The sequence below is a fragment of the Streptopelia decaocto genome (genome assembly GCF_964273445.1).
Source record: "Streptopelia decaocto genome assembly, chromosome: 2".
Taxonomy (NCBI): domain Eukaryota; kingdom Metazoa; phylum Chordata; class Aves; order Columbiformes; family Columbidae; genus Streptopelia; species Streptopelia decaocto.
In genome coordinates this window covers 146,753,708-146,766,702 of record NC_138655.1, presented here as the reverse complement: position 1 = coordinate 146,766,702, position 12,995 = coordinate 146,753,708, and the positions used below count along the sequence as shown (strand labels likewise).

The 12,995-nt window shown below is 37.7% G+C and overlaps 1 protein-coding gene across 3 annotated transcripts in view; it reads left to right on the top strand.

The window, feature by feature from the left end:
- The window catches only part of MPP7 (MAGUK p55 scaffold protein 7), a 150,266-nt gene that overhangs the window by 105,988 nt on the left and 31,283 nt on the right, over nucleotides 1-12,995 (top strand). For all 3 annotated transcript variants that reach the window (XM_082044100.1, XM_082044098.1, XM_082044099.1), the window contains 5 exons: nucleotides 5,898-5,979; nucleotides 6,909-6,994; nucleotides 8,861-8,935; nucleotides 9,540-9,736; nucleotides 10,262-10,326. In XM_082044100.1, coding sequence (XP_081900226.1) covers nucleotides 5,898-5,979; nucleotides 6,909-6,994; nucleotides 8,861-8,935; nucleotides 9,540-9,736; nucleotides 10,262-10,326 — 505 coding nt within the window. The remainder of the gene's footprint in view (nucleotides 1-5,897; nucleotides 5,980-6,908; nucleotides 6,995-8,860; nucleotides 8,936-9,539; nucleotides 9,737-10,261; nucleotides 10,327-12,995) is intronic.

Below are 12,995 nucleotides of genomic sequence, written 5' to 3'. Positions count from 1 at the left end.
TTACTAGACAGGACTGTGGCCATGGAAAATATAAAAAATGTGAGATAACTCAGTTCTTCAGTTTAGGATTACCTAGTTTATTTATCAAGGTGAAAACAGCTTTATAATGGAATCTGTGATAGACCTATTGCTAGGAAGAGGCAAAGGACAAAGGTAATTGCAGCCTGCAACTACCTGAGAGTGGGGAGCTCACAAGGACAGTGGAGTCAAACTCTTCTCAGCAGTGAACGATGCTGAAACACATGGCAATGGCCACAAGTTGCAGCCATGGGAGGCTTATGCTGAGAATTAACAGAAGTATTTCAATAGGTAGAAGGTCCAGCACTGGAGCAGAGTAACCGGAGATGTGGAATATCCAACCTCAAGCATAATGTAATGCCTGACTTCATCTGGCATTGACAACAGTCCTGCCCTGAGCAGGACATTGGCCTGAATGACATCCAAAAGCTGCCCTTCAGCCAACATTTCTAGATTGTACCTTATCTGTACAGGAGAGGAGTTTTTGTGTTCTTTCCAAATCCCCTGTCTATCTTAATGTTTCATTTTTGTCGGAGTTCTGTTTTGCATGTTACTTGTTCTACAGGAAGACTTCAAAGGATAGTGTATAGTGTCCTTCTCCTTTTCCATAATGCACCTGCATTCCATTTTGGCATTATTATTGTTAATGTAAACATGCATTTCTTTGTGGCAGATTTGTAGTGACTTATTATGACACCATCACCACAATACATAACAAATCTATTATTTTTGTCTTCCCTAGATTTCTTTTTTTCACTTGGATAAGGGCTGAGAAGAAACAGGGATAGTAATTCAGATAAGGTCTTACCAAAATATGGCACAGCAGAATAAATAAAGACAGGTTTATACTAGATATATTAGATCTACTGCATTTATGCTTTCTGAAGTTAATTTACTAAATAAAGGATATGCCACGATCTATGTTTACTAACTATTTAAAATTTTAATTTTAATTTTCTATTTGTTTCTATGTCTTTTTAGTGGCTTTTCCTTCAGAACTTGTTCTAAAGCATAGGTGTCAAACTCATTTTCATTGGGAGGCACATGAGCTCTGCGGTTGCCTTCAAAGGGCTGGCTGTAATTTTAGGCCTCTATAAATGTACGAATAGTTAAATTTGTACAGGCCTAAAATTACATTCAACCCTTTGAAGGCAACCATGAGGCTGATGTGGCCCCTGATGAAAATGATTTTGATACCCCTGTTCTAAAGTATTGGGTATTCTTAGCACAGATCAAAGAGTCTCTACTTGTTCGGTTCATTTATTCACTATTCTCCAGTCGAAAAGTCTGACCTCCACTTGCATAGTTATATCAAGATGTTTGATACTGAGCTTGAGATTGAAGGTACCATACAATATTTTTTCTGGGGTGGAGACTGTCTGGTTTCTTGACTTGAAGATACTGAGCTCTTTGAACTTTTGTTTCACCTCGGATACATTCTGGTTCTCTATTTTTACACAAACAGTAGAGATTGTTTTTCTGCAGAGCAGTAAGCTTTAAATCAGTTGCACACTCTGGATGTTCTTGAATTGGATATCTCTTTTGGATGACTTTCAACTGTACTCTCTGTGAAGCAAATTAGGCACTCTCGTAACTTCTTTGGAATATATATAGTGACCATTTTTATATAAAACTGTACCACATTTCCCCTTGTATTTCTTCGTGCTTTTCTCTGAGTTAAGCACCTCACCGGTGTTCTGAGCCTGTGTTAATCACATATTAATGAGGCCTGAGTTCCCAGGAGTAATCATCTCGAAAGAGGGGGAAACACATGGTTTGTGGGAGGGCTTTCTGTTTGCCAGACTTCCCCAGTTCAGAAGTCAATGCTGAACTTTCCTCCAGTTTTTTGGAAGAGATGGTTTAAAATTGTTAATCCTTCCACAGTTGTGGTGGAGTTTTTTTGTTTGCTTTTGTTTTTCTAAATGCTGTATTAGCAAATGCCGTTCTAGCAGTGTCTCGCTCACATGAGGTGAAATTGTGTCAGGAGGTTTTATCGAAACTTATGTAAAGAGAAGTAGAAACATCTCTTTTCAGAACTAGTCCAAAATTCACATGGCTATAATTAGGCTTTTTATCAGATATCTTGGAGGGTTTTACTTATGCCTACCTCTCCAGGGCTTTTTCAGCCGCTGTCGTGTTCCTGGTTAGCATTCCTGAGCTCCGAGATGTACAACCACACTACCATGGCATCTATGAAAGATGCTTGCCTTAATGAAGGGATGATTAATTCTCCAGAGCTGCGTATTTCTTTTCATTAAGTAGAGGAGGAGCCTAGACACCTAGCTTGAACTAGATACGTGATTTCCATAGCTGAACCTGAGGGAAATGAATTGTGGAGATTTAAAAGAGTCCTTTACATGTTCTGCCCGTGAAGATTCTTGCTTGCCTCTCAGTGAGTCCCCATAGCTCAGTTCTCATTAGTGAATGAACCCGACTGTTTTACAGTTAGGCTTAATTTGGGTGTAAGAACAGCTTTAGTGTGGATAGTCTACATGTATGTGAGCATCGACTTTTAAATAACTCTTCACTATAAAGTAGGTAACTGATATTTGTATTTGCATTTTCCATAGAGAATGAATTAAAATAAGGCTTACTGAAGTACTTATTTGCATTCAGCATCTGCATGTGCTTTTGTTTAACAGAAAGGTATGCAAAAATATTACAGATGTTTCAGACTCTCTTATTAGTAATTTATTTTACAGGCTAGTCTTTCTTTCTTTAAAAATAAAGGCTTATAATGTTTATATTCTGGAACCAGCAGATAAATGGATGAACTAATAAAAGCTCACATCTGTGAAACCCTGAGTGATGCTCACCAATCAGTGTTACTACATTAAAGATGGGGGAGGAAAAAAAAAGTGAAAGAGCCTTGCTAAAGGAGCTTGTATTATTTTTAGTGCTTTTGCATGGTATACCTTTAAACATTTTCTCAGTCTGATCACCATATGGCTCCCAAACTCCTTATTTTTCCTGTTAAAAGTATTTTAAACTGAGCTATGCTATTACATCTGTATATGTCTCATTTAGGGTAACTTACACTTTTGGCTAGCGACACTGAAAATATTTTCCAGCTCTCGAAGTCCAGTCTAACCTTCTTCCATTTTTAAAGCTCTAAATGAGGAGCTGCATTGCACATGTAACTGAAAGTACTGGAGCTGAACATCTCATATGGATAAATTCTTGCCAGATTATATATACCTCATAGTTTAAACAGGGCTGGCACCATTACAAGAGAAGCTTCTTTTTCAGAAAGTCAACTCTTGGGATTTTCAAGAAGAAATCCACTTGTGTTTGATGATTTCTTTTAAGTATCCTAAACTTGGAGGGAAGGGGAATTCAAGTAACTCTCTTATTTTCTTTGTGTACTATAGATACAGCAAAAATACATAAATTCAAACAGTGCTTTTACTGGGTCTGTCCATTCCCTTTGAGTTTGCCACAGAGGAGTTATTGACAGTGAGCTAACTTGTGTTAAATAATTTCCCTGTGAATTCAAACTTGATTTTGTGCTTTGTTTGAAAATTCAAATTTACTTGTTCTCTTTGTTGGGACATCTGTCAAATTGTCTAACCTGTGCTAGGAAAATTCATTTTGTGCCATTAGTGATAATCTCATCAAGCATGAGGTGACCATTCCACTTGGACAGGAGCCTTATCGTTGCTTCCAGATGCTGGCTGGGTCAGTACTCTGGTCTTTTTTTTCTAGGGTTTGTCTAAAAATAAGGTGAAATGAAGTACCTGTTCTGAGACAGCAGCATTAGGGTCTGGGGTAGCTGGGTGATCATAGTGGAAGGTTGTTAGTCATTCCGTACCTTTTGCATTTAGTAGTGTTGACTTCTAGGTAAAAGTCAGGAAGCCTTTCTGTTCAGGGCTTTTCCCGTAATTAATTAGGAGAGCCTCTCTTTCTTGGGGACAATATGGTAGAAATGTCCTGTATTTATATTTGGCTCTAGCATCGTCATGTGTAAATTATTATTTTTTTTTTAATATCCATCAAAAAGATGCTTTGTACTTATAAACAGTTGTAATCTTCCAGGTATTAATAATAAACTCCAAATTAATAGCCGTTGCTGCAATGTCAGAACTCAATATTGAGATATAGGCTAGAAGGGCTAATGCTTTGTTTAATGTGTTCCTAATGGTGTGCAGTTCTTTTTGCTCAGAAGTCTAATAATGAGCTTTTAAAGTGAGATTAGCTGCGGCTAAATCTTTATCTTTTTCAAACTTTCAGACTCGGTTGAAACTGTAATACAAACAAATGTTTGCCAATATAATAGCATTATAAACAGCACATAAGGATGACAAATTGCAGAATTACTTTGCTTATGGATAGAATGTCATAATAAATTTAAGATGTAAAATAAAATGCTCAAACACAGCACATCAGTTTTCCTGACGACCGTTAGAAATTCATCCAAAGAGAATATTGTGTGGTGTCTGTTTTAATTTTTCTCTATTTGCAATAAATGCAACTTGCATATACTAAAATTAATCTCCCATTTTTGTTTTGTGCTGGTTTTCCATCTCAGAGGCAGAGGGAAAAGGAAACAAGTTTGTTGACAGTCAGTACAATTTTTAACTGCAGTGAAACGTCACCCCCATTACTTACTTGTACTTATTTTGGCTTCACATCCATGAAACACTTAAAAATTGAAATAGTGATAAACATGATGTTCATGTTTAGTCTAAACAAATACATAAACTAGCTGTAAAAGCAATTTAATTATTTAAAGGAACTTTATTTATAAAGTACTTCTGTACTCTACTTCAAGCACAGCAATTTTCTGATGGCAGGAAATTCTAACCACTCTCTTGTACTCAGAGGTGAAGTAATACTAATAAAAAATATGGAATTTTTCAGAAAATTGACTTACCTGCCAGAGTCCTAAATACCTCTGTCGATTAAAAAAGTCAGAGCTATCACAGGTAACTGTAATAAATACATTGACATGGCAAAGTGATCATGTGCAGATAAAAAGCTGTTGGCCAGGAGGTGCCTTTTTCTGTGTTGCTTTGTGAAAATACTGGATCAAATAACCTTTTTGGAGGTGATTATACGGTACATCGTAACTAGCTAAAATCTATGTAATTATTCTGCGGGTTCTGCCTTCCAAGCAGGGCCAGCGTTTCCCCCGGGCCCAGTCCCCTCTGCCTGGCAGGACAGGCCGCTCCGCGCCACCGCATCCTTCCCAGCATTTTTCTCATCTAGACAGCTGTTTGCTGGAAATTTAACTACATGATGTCATTTTACCTGAATGCCTGGCTGCTGTGTTTGTGCAGTGTATGAAAACAGCCATGGCTAAGTCAGGAAACGTTCCCCTCCTCCGCACTGCTGTCCCGCGGGTCGTCCAGGTGAGCCCTGGTGTGCAGGGGCATTCCTCAGATTCCTGTTTATTCATTGATAACACTGGCAAGCAAAACTATGATGAGTGGGTTACACAGGCAGTTCTGAGCATAAAGTGCAACTATTACTAGCACAAATAAAGTTTTTATAGCCATAGTATGTAATGTGGCCTGTTTTAATGTAGGAAAAACAATTTATCAATTCTTAGTAATAGTTTAGTACAGTTTTAGCCACAGGCTCAGGTAAGGTACGCTGCAGTTAACATGAAGTCGAACAGTAAACTTCTTGTATCATTTTTCCAAACTGCATGAGTCAGTTCTGAATGGAAAAGAACTCATGTTTTAATAGGATGGTAACAGAGCAACGTATTTTGTATATTCTTTTCATAGGCAAGTACCATTTCTGGCTTATTCACACATTGCTATAATACGATGTCAACTTTTTTGCAGTTTTATGTAGCAAATGTTTTTTTTTAGTCTAGTGAATTAAAATTATGGTAAGATTAACCAAATAACTTTTTAATTTTTTTTTTTAAGGGTGCTACTATTAAAAGGGATGAACAGACTGGTGCAATTGTGGTGGCCAGGATAATGCGTGGAGGAGCTGCAGATAGAAGTGGTAAGGTTTTGCTCTTTTCCATTAGTTATTCAAGTTCTATAACTCAGAAGAAGATGAGATAAAATGGAAACAAATTGTACACACAGAATACATCGCTATCACAAACAAAAGTATTTGGGGTTTGGACAGCTTTCCAGAGTGATATTTCAATACTGGTGAAAGTATTCATGCTGATTCTTTTTTCCCCAATTCACATCCAAATGGGCATCTTTGAGTTAGCAGATACAGGGTTTTTTTTTAAATATATAATGGTTTGTTTCCATGTGAAGATACGCACTTGGAAATGAAAGGCTATGCCAAGATTACAACCCGCTGATGGAGGAACTCAGGATGGCTAAATCATTTTATATTAGTACATCCATTTGGAGTTTCAGCTGGTAATTCTCAAAATACCAGCACATCCTAGACTGCTATTGCTAGTTTGGGATGCTCAAAATCTGCAAGAGCTCAAGCAAGAGGTCCTGAATTTTACTCTGCAGTGCCTCTTTGCATTGAGGAAAATCTAGGACAGCCGTGTTTCACACTTCCATGGGGTAATGGAGTAAATCTAGATATATATTGTAAAATTAGGAAACATTTGTGCCGCAAATTAGCACTCACAGCCTAAGTGATCTTTGCAGTACTTGCAGCTGTGTAGCAATAAGAAAGTATTATGAGCAGGAAAAGAATTGGCACAGACATTTTTCAAACATCTGCATAAAAGTCTGGAAAAGTCACAGAGAAATTGTTCTAATTTTTGGGAGGAAGGACGGGAGGAAGGACCATCTCAAACTTATCTGTGAGGACAGGAGCTGTTGTTATGTTCACCATATATTCCTGCTTTTAAGTTATAGCTTGAAGTGGATAAGCAATGGAGAAAAAAGCTGCATGTTAATGTATAATGTATAATATGTAGCTACTGTTGAACAACTCCTCTTTGCCTTCTGTAGGTCTTATTCATGTTGGTGATGAGCTGAGGGAAGTCAATGGGATTCCGGTAGATGATAAAAAACCTGAAGAAATAATACACATTTTGGTAAATACCAAACATTTTTAAATTAATTTAGAGGAGTCAAGAAAAAGAAATTAGACTTGTGTTTTCTAGTGTATTTCTTAGAAAAAAGTATATTCTACAATAATGCTTTTTCTTCCAGTGGCACCTCTATTTCCTTTCTCTTAAAGAATGATTATCCATGCATTACATACATACATACATACATATATATATATATATATATGCAATTTCAGATTACTTGTAAAGAGTTAACGATGGTAATATGGCTATAAATATGTTGCAGGATATTGCAGTCCTTGGTGTATAATCTAGTTTTTCAGGCACACCATGATCTGTTGAATTAAAACTTTTAAATGTATTCATAATTATTAATAACACAATTACTCTGTGTGAAGATTACTTAAAAATACAGGTACTTGATAGAATAAACAAAGTGGTATAGTAAGATTATATTTTGTATTGATTTGCACTGTATAGCCATTTGTATGATTGTTTGTAGTCCTCTGAACTAGAGAATTTCTGAAGCCAGCCTAATTATTCACTTATAGAGCCCCATTGCACATGAAGTAATTCGGAATTTGTCTGAAATATTTGATATTTTTACAGCAAAGAAACCTGTGAGGGTCATGACAGCTCTGTATTCATGGTGTAGGCATTTCTGTGTGCATAAATACCTTGCTGTCCTGCTGAATTGAGTGGCTGTCTCACAGCTTTGGTTCAATAACTAAGATGATTCATTTCAAGTGTTAGCCCGCTGATATTTATACTTGCTTTGTGGTTTTATGTTCCCTACAGAAACACATTTTCCTTTAGAAATTAATATTTAAAAATCTCTAGAAGCACAATAGCCCTAGAAAAGGTGTGAACAATTTCCCCATTTACCTCCTCGAGGTGCAATATAAACATCAAAAGCTAGTTAGGGCTTGTTTCAGAAGTAACGGAATTATTGATTCCAGCCCTACGGCTGGTGCAATAAGGACTTGGCTGCTGCTTGTCCAACAGCGAGCTCTGGGGCGCAGACGTGCCGGCAGAACTATGTCTCGCTCGGTACTGGACGGGCCTGTTTCCATTTTGTTTGAATCGTTGGCTGTCTGTGGCGCTCTCCCGGTTTTATGGAACTTGTCGGCTGCGTGCAACAGCAGCAGAGGCTCCAGCTGATTAGCACTTCCTTCAACAGCAAAATGTCACCGAGGCAGTGGGAATATATTGTGGTTAATAAGTAAAATGCAGCCAGACACACTTTAAGTGGGATATAGGGAAAGATGAATGGATGAGGTGGCTGATGATGGCTAACTTGTTTTAAGATTTATAGTGGAGGGCTTTTTTTCCATTAAGTACACGTAGTCTATTCAAATATGTTTTTCTTTTCAAGTATCTTAAAGTTGCCAAAAGAATAAATCCCCCCCAATAGTTTTATATGATAAATATGGCATAAGCCTATTTGAATTTTTCTTTTTTGCTTTCTTTTTTTTTTTTTTAATGAAATGTTAGTTGGATTTTTCCAGGGATGTCCAAACTGTGCCAGGAGTCCTGTGGTTGCTTCTAATATGCATATATTTTTGCTATAGCATTTGCTTCTGCTTTCAGTGCAGAAGTGGGACCTCTGAAACATGCAGGTCCCAGTTTTTAACACTCCATCTCTGGCCACCAGTGAAGCAAATAAAACCAAGCATTTCAAGCAGGTATTTTATTCTTTGCAATGCAAAGTTTAGAATGGTGAAGCTGTCAAACTCCATGGATCATGCTTGGGAGAGGAAAGATTCATTAAATTTCAGTATTTTTAAATTAATTTGGATTTATTTTCCTTTTAATATTCCTTTGAAATGTATAGCTTAATTCTCGTTTTCTTTTTCATTATTTCTCATTTTCTTTTCAAATGTTCACCAGGCTCAGTCTCAAGGAGCAATTACATTTAAAATTATACCTAGTGTAAAGGAAGAAATGCCAGTAAAGGAAGGCAAGGTAGGCAAGACTATTTCAGAAGCTATTGCAGTAACTGTTATGCTGAAAATATATATTGTTTGCTTGGATGACAGAACCAAGAATGTGATTACGCCTCCAGATTCAGTTTTTCTAATGCAACAATGTGTAGTGCGCGCTAAATTTACAAGTGGGTGAAACATGGTTCTTAAGCCCTAACTGTACAGGCGTGAAGTTGACATAAGGTACTTTTCAGTCTTCTGCGAGGACCTGGCTTAGTTCCAAGTGCTCCTTTTCTTCCATCCTACACTGGGCAGAAGACACTTGGTAGCACCATGGTTTTAAAATATCCTCCCTTCTGTTCCCCACATGGGCACACTATTCACCTGCAAAGTCCTGTTTGCCTTTGGGAGTTGGATCTTATAACCTTCACTGCACTGGGATTGCAGTTGGAGTAGCAATGAATTTAATATTTCCATATGAGCTTCTAATGTTAGATGTTCATAAGGATGTTTTACAGCAGTAAATGTTTATTGCTTTACATTATTTGATTCAAAGCTTTCGAACAGTAAAAGCAAAAATAGGAGATACCTTTGGATTACATTTAATATTTTTTATTCTAAAGATAAAACATGGTTTATTTCAGATGTTTATCAGAGCCCTATTTGACTATGATCCCAAAGAGGATAAAGCAATTCCTTGTAAAGAAGCTGGCCTTGCTTTCAGAAAAGGAGATGTCCTTCAGATCATGAGCCAGGATGATGCAACCTGGTGGCAGGCCAAACACGAAGGTGATGCCAATCCCAGAGCAGGCTTGATCCCTTCAAAGCATTTCCAGGAGAGGTGAGCTACTGAGAAGCGTAGTTTCATTATTTTTTGTGGTAAGAGAAGACACGTACTTGCCGAGTTGTTAAGTTAGCATGGTTGTCATACGTAATGCTCATAGATTACGCGGGTATGATAAACCTGCATTTGCAGCAAGACAACTGAACTTGGAAACCTGTTGCTGAAATACTTTGGATTTCCTTATTTGTCTGGCTAGAATTAATAATGACAAAAACTGATAGGATGACACTGATCCAGACTGAAAGGAAAAACATATGGAAAATAGCACATCAGTATCTGTGTTCACACTGATGTACTATGCAGGAATAAGAACTGCAGCAGGTTTTGGAGAGCTTTCAAAAATTGGAGGCCGAGGATTTATTTTTTTAGGTTGTAAATAGATTGCATTGTTTTAAGTTAATTTCTTATAAAGTCTTTGGGATATTTTGCTGTTGTCTCATGATGTTAAATGTTTACTAATCCCAAACTTGTGGTGAAAACTGAGAACTTTGTGTCTTTCCCCCACCACCTCCCATTTTACAGGAGATTTGCACTAAGAAGACCAGAAGTACAGATTCAGCCACTGAAAATTTCCAACAGAAAATCATGTAAGTCTGTTAACCTGGGATAAAAATCATACTCCCGATCTCTAACCTTATAAAATAGCAGTTTGTTTCAGCCCTGTGACTACAGGATGCATTTCTCCTGAGCTAAATAGCTGCTTCATCACATTGTATCAGTAGGAAAATAAATATAAGAGCTGACATTAAAAGCTTTAAAAGCAGCTAACAGTTTTTCCCAACCCTCTGACTTAGTTTTTGAAGCACCAAGCCCAATTAATGTTTTGATATATAATATTTCAAAGGTTGAGGAGTGTTCTTTTCCTGTTGAAATAGTACTGGATTGGCTCAATGGTTTATATAACTTGGACTGCATCAATACAGTGAAATTTATATTGAGACTGAGATAAAAGGTCAGATAGTCTCCCCTTCTTTCCCTTGTATAGTTGGTGATCTTGTGTGTCATATGAAGCAGCACAGATTTTTTAAAGTCAGGACATTCAGTTCTTTGACAGGCTTTCACAGAACCACTTACTCTTTTTTAAACAAATTCATTCTTAATAGTCTCTGCTTTTAAATACAGTAGTTGCACAATATAAGAAAAATAAGCTCAAAGAAAGCGCATACATCGAAACAGTATTTTCTTTCCACTGGAATTTACATCAACATCTGTTTTAAGTATTATTGCATATTTTACTTGACCTGTTATTTCTTTCAGTTGTACAGACTCATAACCAAGTGAGTACAATGTAAGAAACTATCGTGCTTCAGTAGGACCTAAATCTTAAATGCAAACATGTTTGTGAGTTCAACTAGAAATATTCAGAACGTGGTCTAAAATTTCCAACCATCTTTCATTCTCTAACATTAAACCAGAAAGTATGGCTACTATGGCAAACAGTGGATGCTGGCACACTCAATGCAGAACTAAGTGCTTTTAACTTTAAAAATTCTCACCAAGGTTTCTGTTGCAATTTTCCTAACTCCTTGCTATGGCTTTTGCGTTTTGAAGTTTAACAATTACTTTTAGTTTTCTAATAATATTTCATTCCATTTTACTATTTGACTGTGTGCCCAAATGCTATTGTTAACTCCAAAGCCTTTGATTAGCTTTGTAGTTACAATAACAGATTACATGGTTGTGCTACAGCTTTTCTAATTTACATAGATCATGGAAACAAAGAAGAGCTCCTTCAGTTTGTAGTAAACCTGTTGTTTCTATAGGTTCTAGGCCAAGTTGCTCTGCCTCATTTTTGGCAAAGTGTCTGATCCCAGGGTATAGCTGTTCTTGAATCTGGATAATCACCTCAACAAGAGCCTTCAGTGAAGGTGGCACTGGTGCTTTTGAAGAGGTAAATCATCTTCTGCAGCAGCACTGCATTATTCCTTTCAGAATGGAGTGCATCTTTTTAGTGACCTTCAAGTGAAAGGTTTTACAAGATGCATCTCGCCCTTCCAAATAGGCAGTCTGACCTTGATTGGGAATTGCCAAAATTACAACCCAAAGAAGAAGCGCAATATGATGTCGGCTATTGTTGTCTCTGCTGTCTCCACTGTCTTTGCCTCAATTAGCTTAAACAAGGGAGAAATGTTCCTCTTCTTCCACTTTCCTTTACAACATGACAGAGCCTTAGGGTCAAGCAGTATGCCTACTGTCATTGTCTTTTATACTTTCTTTAGAGAAAGCAAGGTCCAGCTAAATACCATCTTGATGACAGTGGTGTGTCTTGAAGGAGAAAAGACAGCAAAGGAATGTAGGATTGTAATGTTCTCTCTTCCTCATTTCTTGGGACGATCTGCTGCTACATCTTCCAGTTTTCCATGGGAAGAGGGGAAGTGCTGTTCTGAGTAGAGGTCCATCCCTTCATTCGAACACTAAACATGTATTTAGTGCTGGGAGGGAATTCAGGTCTTTCATAGAGGTGGCCATTTTAAGGACCAGAATTCAGCTACAGAAAAAAATGTTGTGACTAGGGTGTTGCTTGGCCTGCTCTCAGGAAAACCTTCCACTTGCCTGGCTTTTCAAGAAGATTCCACGTAAGCTGGGAAACTCTGCACCCTTGTGATCTTTCTAAAGTTAGGCTGCTTTTTCATGTTACCAAGCACAGCCATGAGGCTGTGAGATGTGGAGACCGTGTCTGTATTTGTGTAGAGCAATCACCTTACCAAACCTGGAAGATGCTGGAAAATCGTGCATTACTCAGCTGAGCAAATAGCATACTGCCGGTAGCAGAAACGAGTAAGGAAGGTGACACGGGGAATGGAGAATTGGAAAGGACTGCTGGGTCTGTTTTTTTAAACCCTTTTCTGTATGGTGGGCTATGGCTCACTGATTATTATCCTCTAAAGTTGTATTTAACAAGATCCCATGTAAGGAGGTGGGAAATTGATAATGCTTGATTTCTTCTGATTCTTTTTTAATCCTGTACTACAGGATTTCAGCTTAATATAGCGTTCTCCAGTGTTTGGAAGGGTAGCTGTGTGGGGATAATGGTGTTCTGTAGATCTTCCTGAACTAGCTGTCTATTGAGAGGTTTCTTCCTATTGCAATTGATCCCATCAAGTTGTATGACCTGAATTCCATTAGCAGTTTGGAGGGAAAGGGCAATTTGCCAGCTGATATTCTTATAGCTTTCCAAAGATGAAAACCTTGACTTCAGCAGAGCTGCCAATAAAAGTCCCTTTCCTGATGGATGGGGAGCTGCACTGGGAGACTT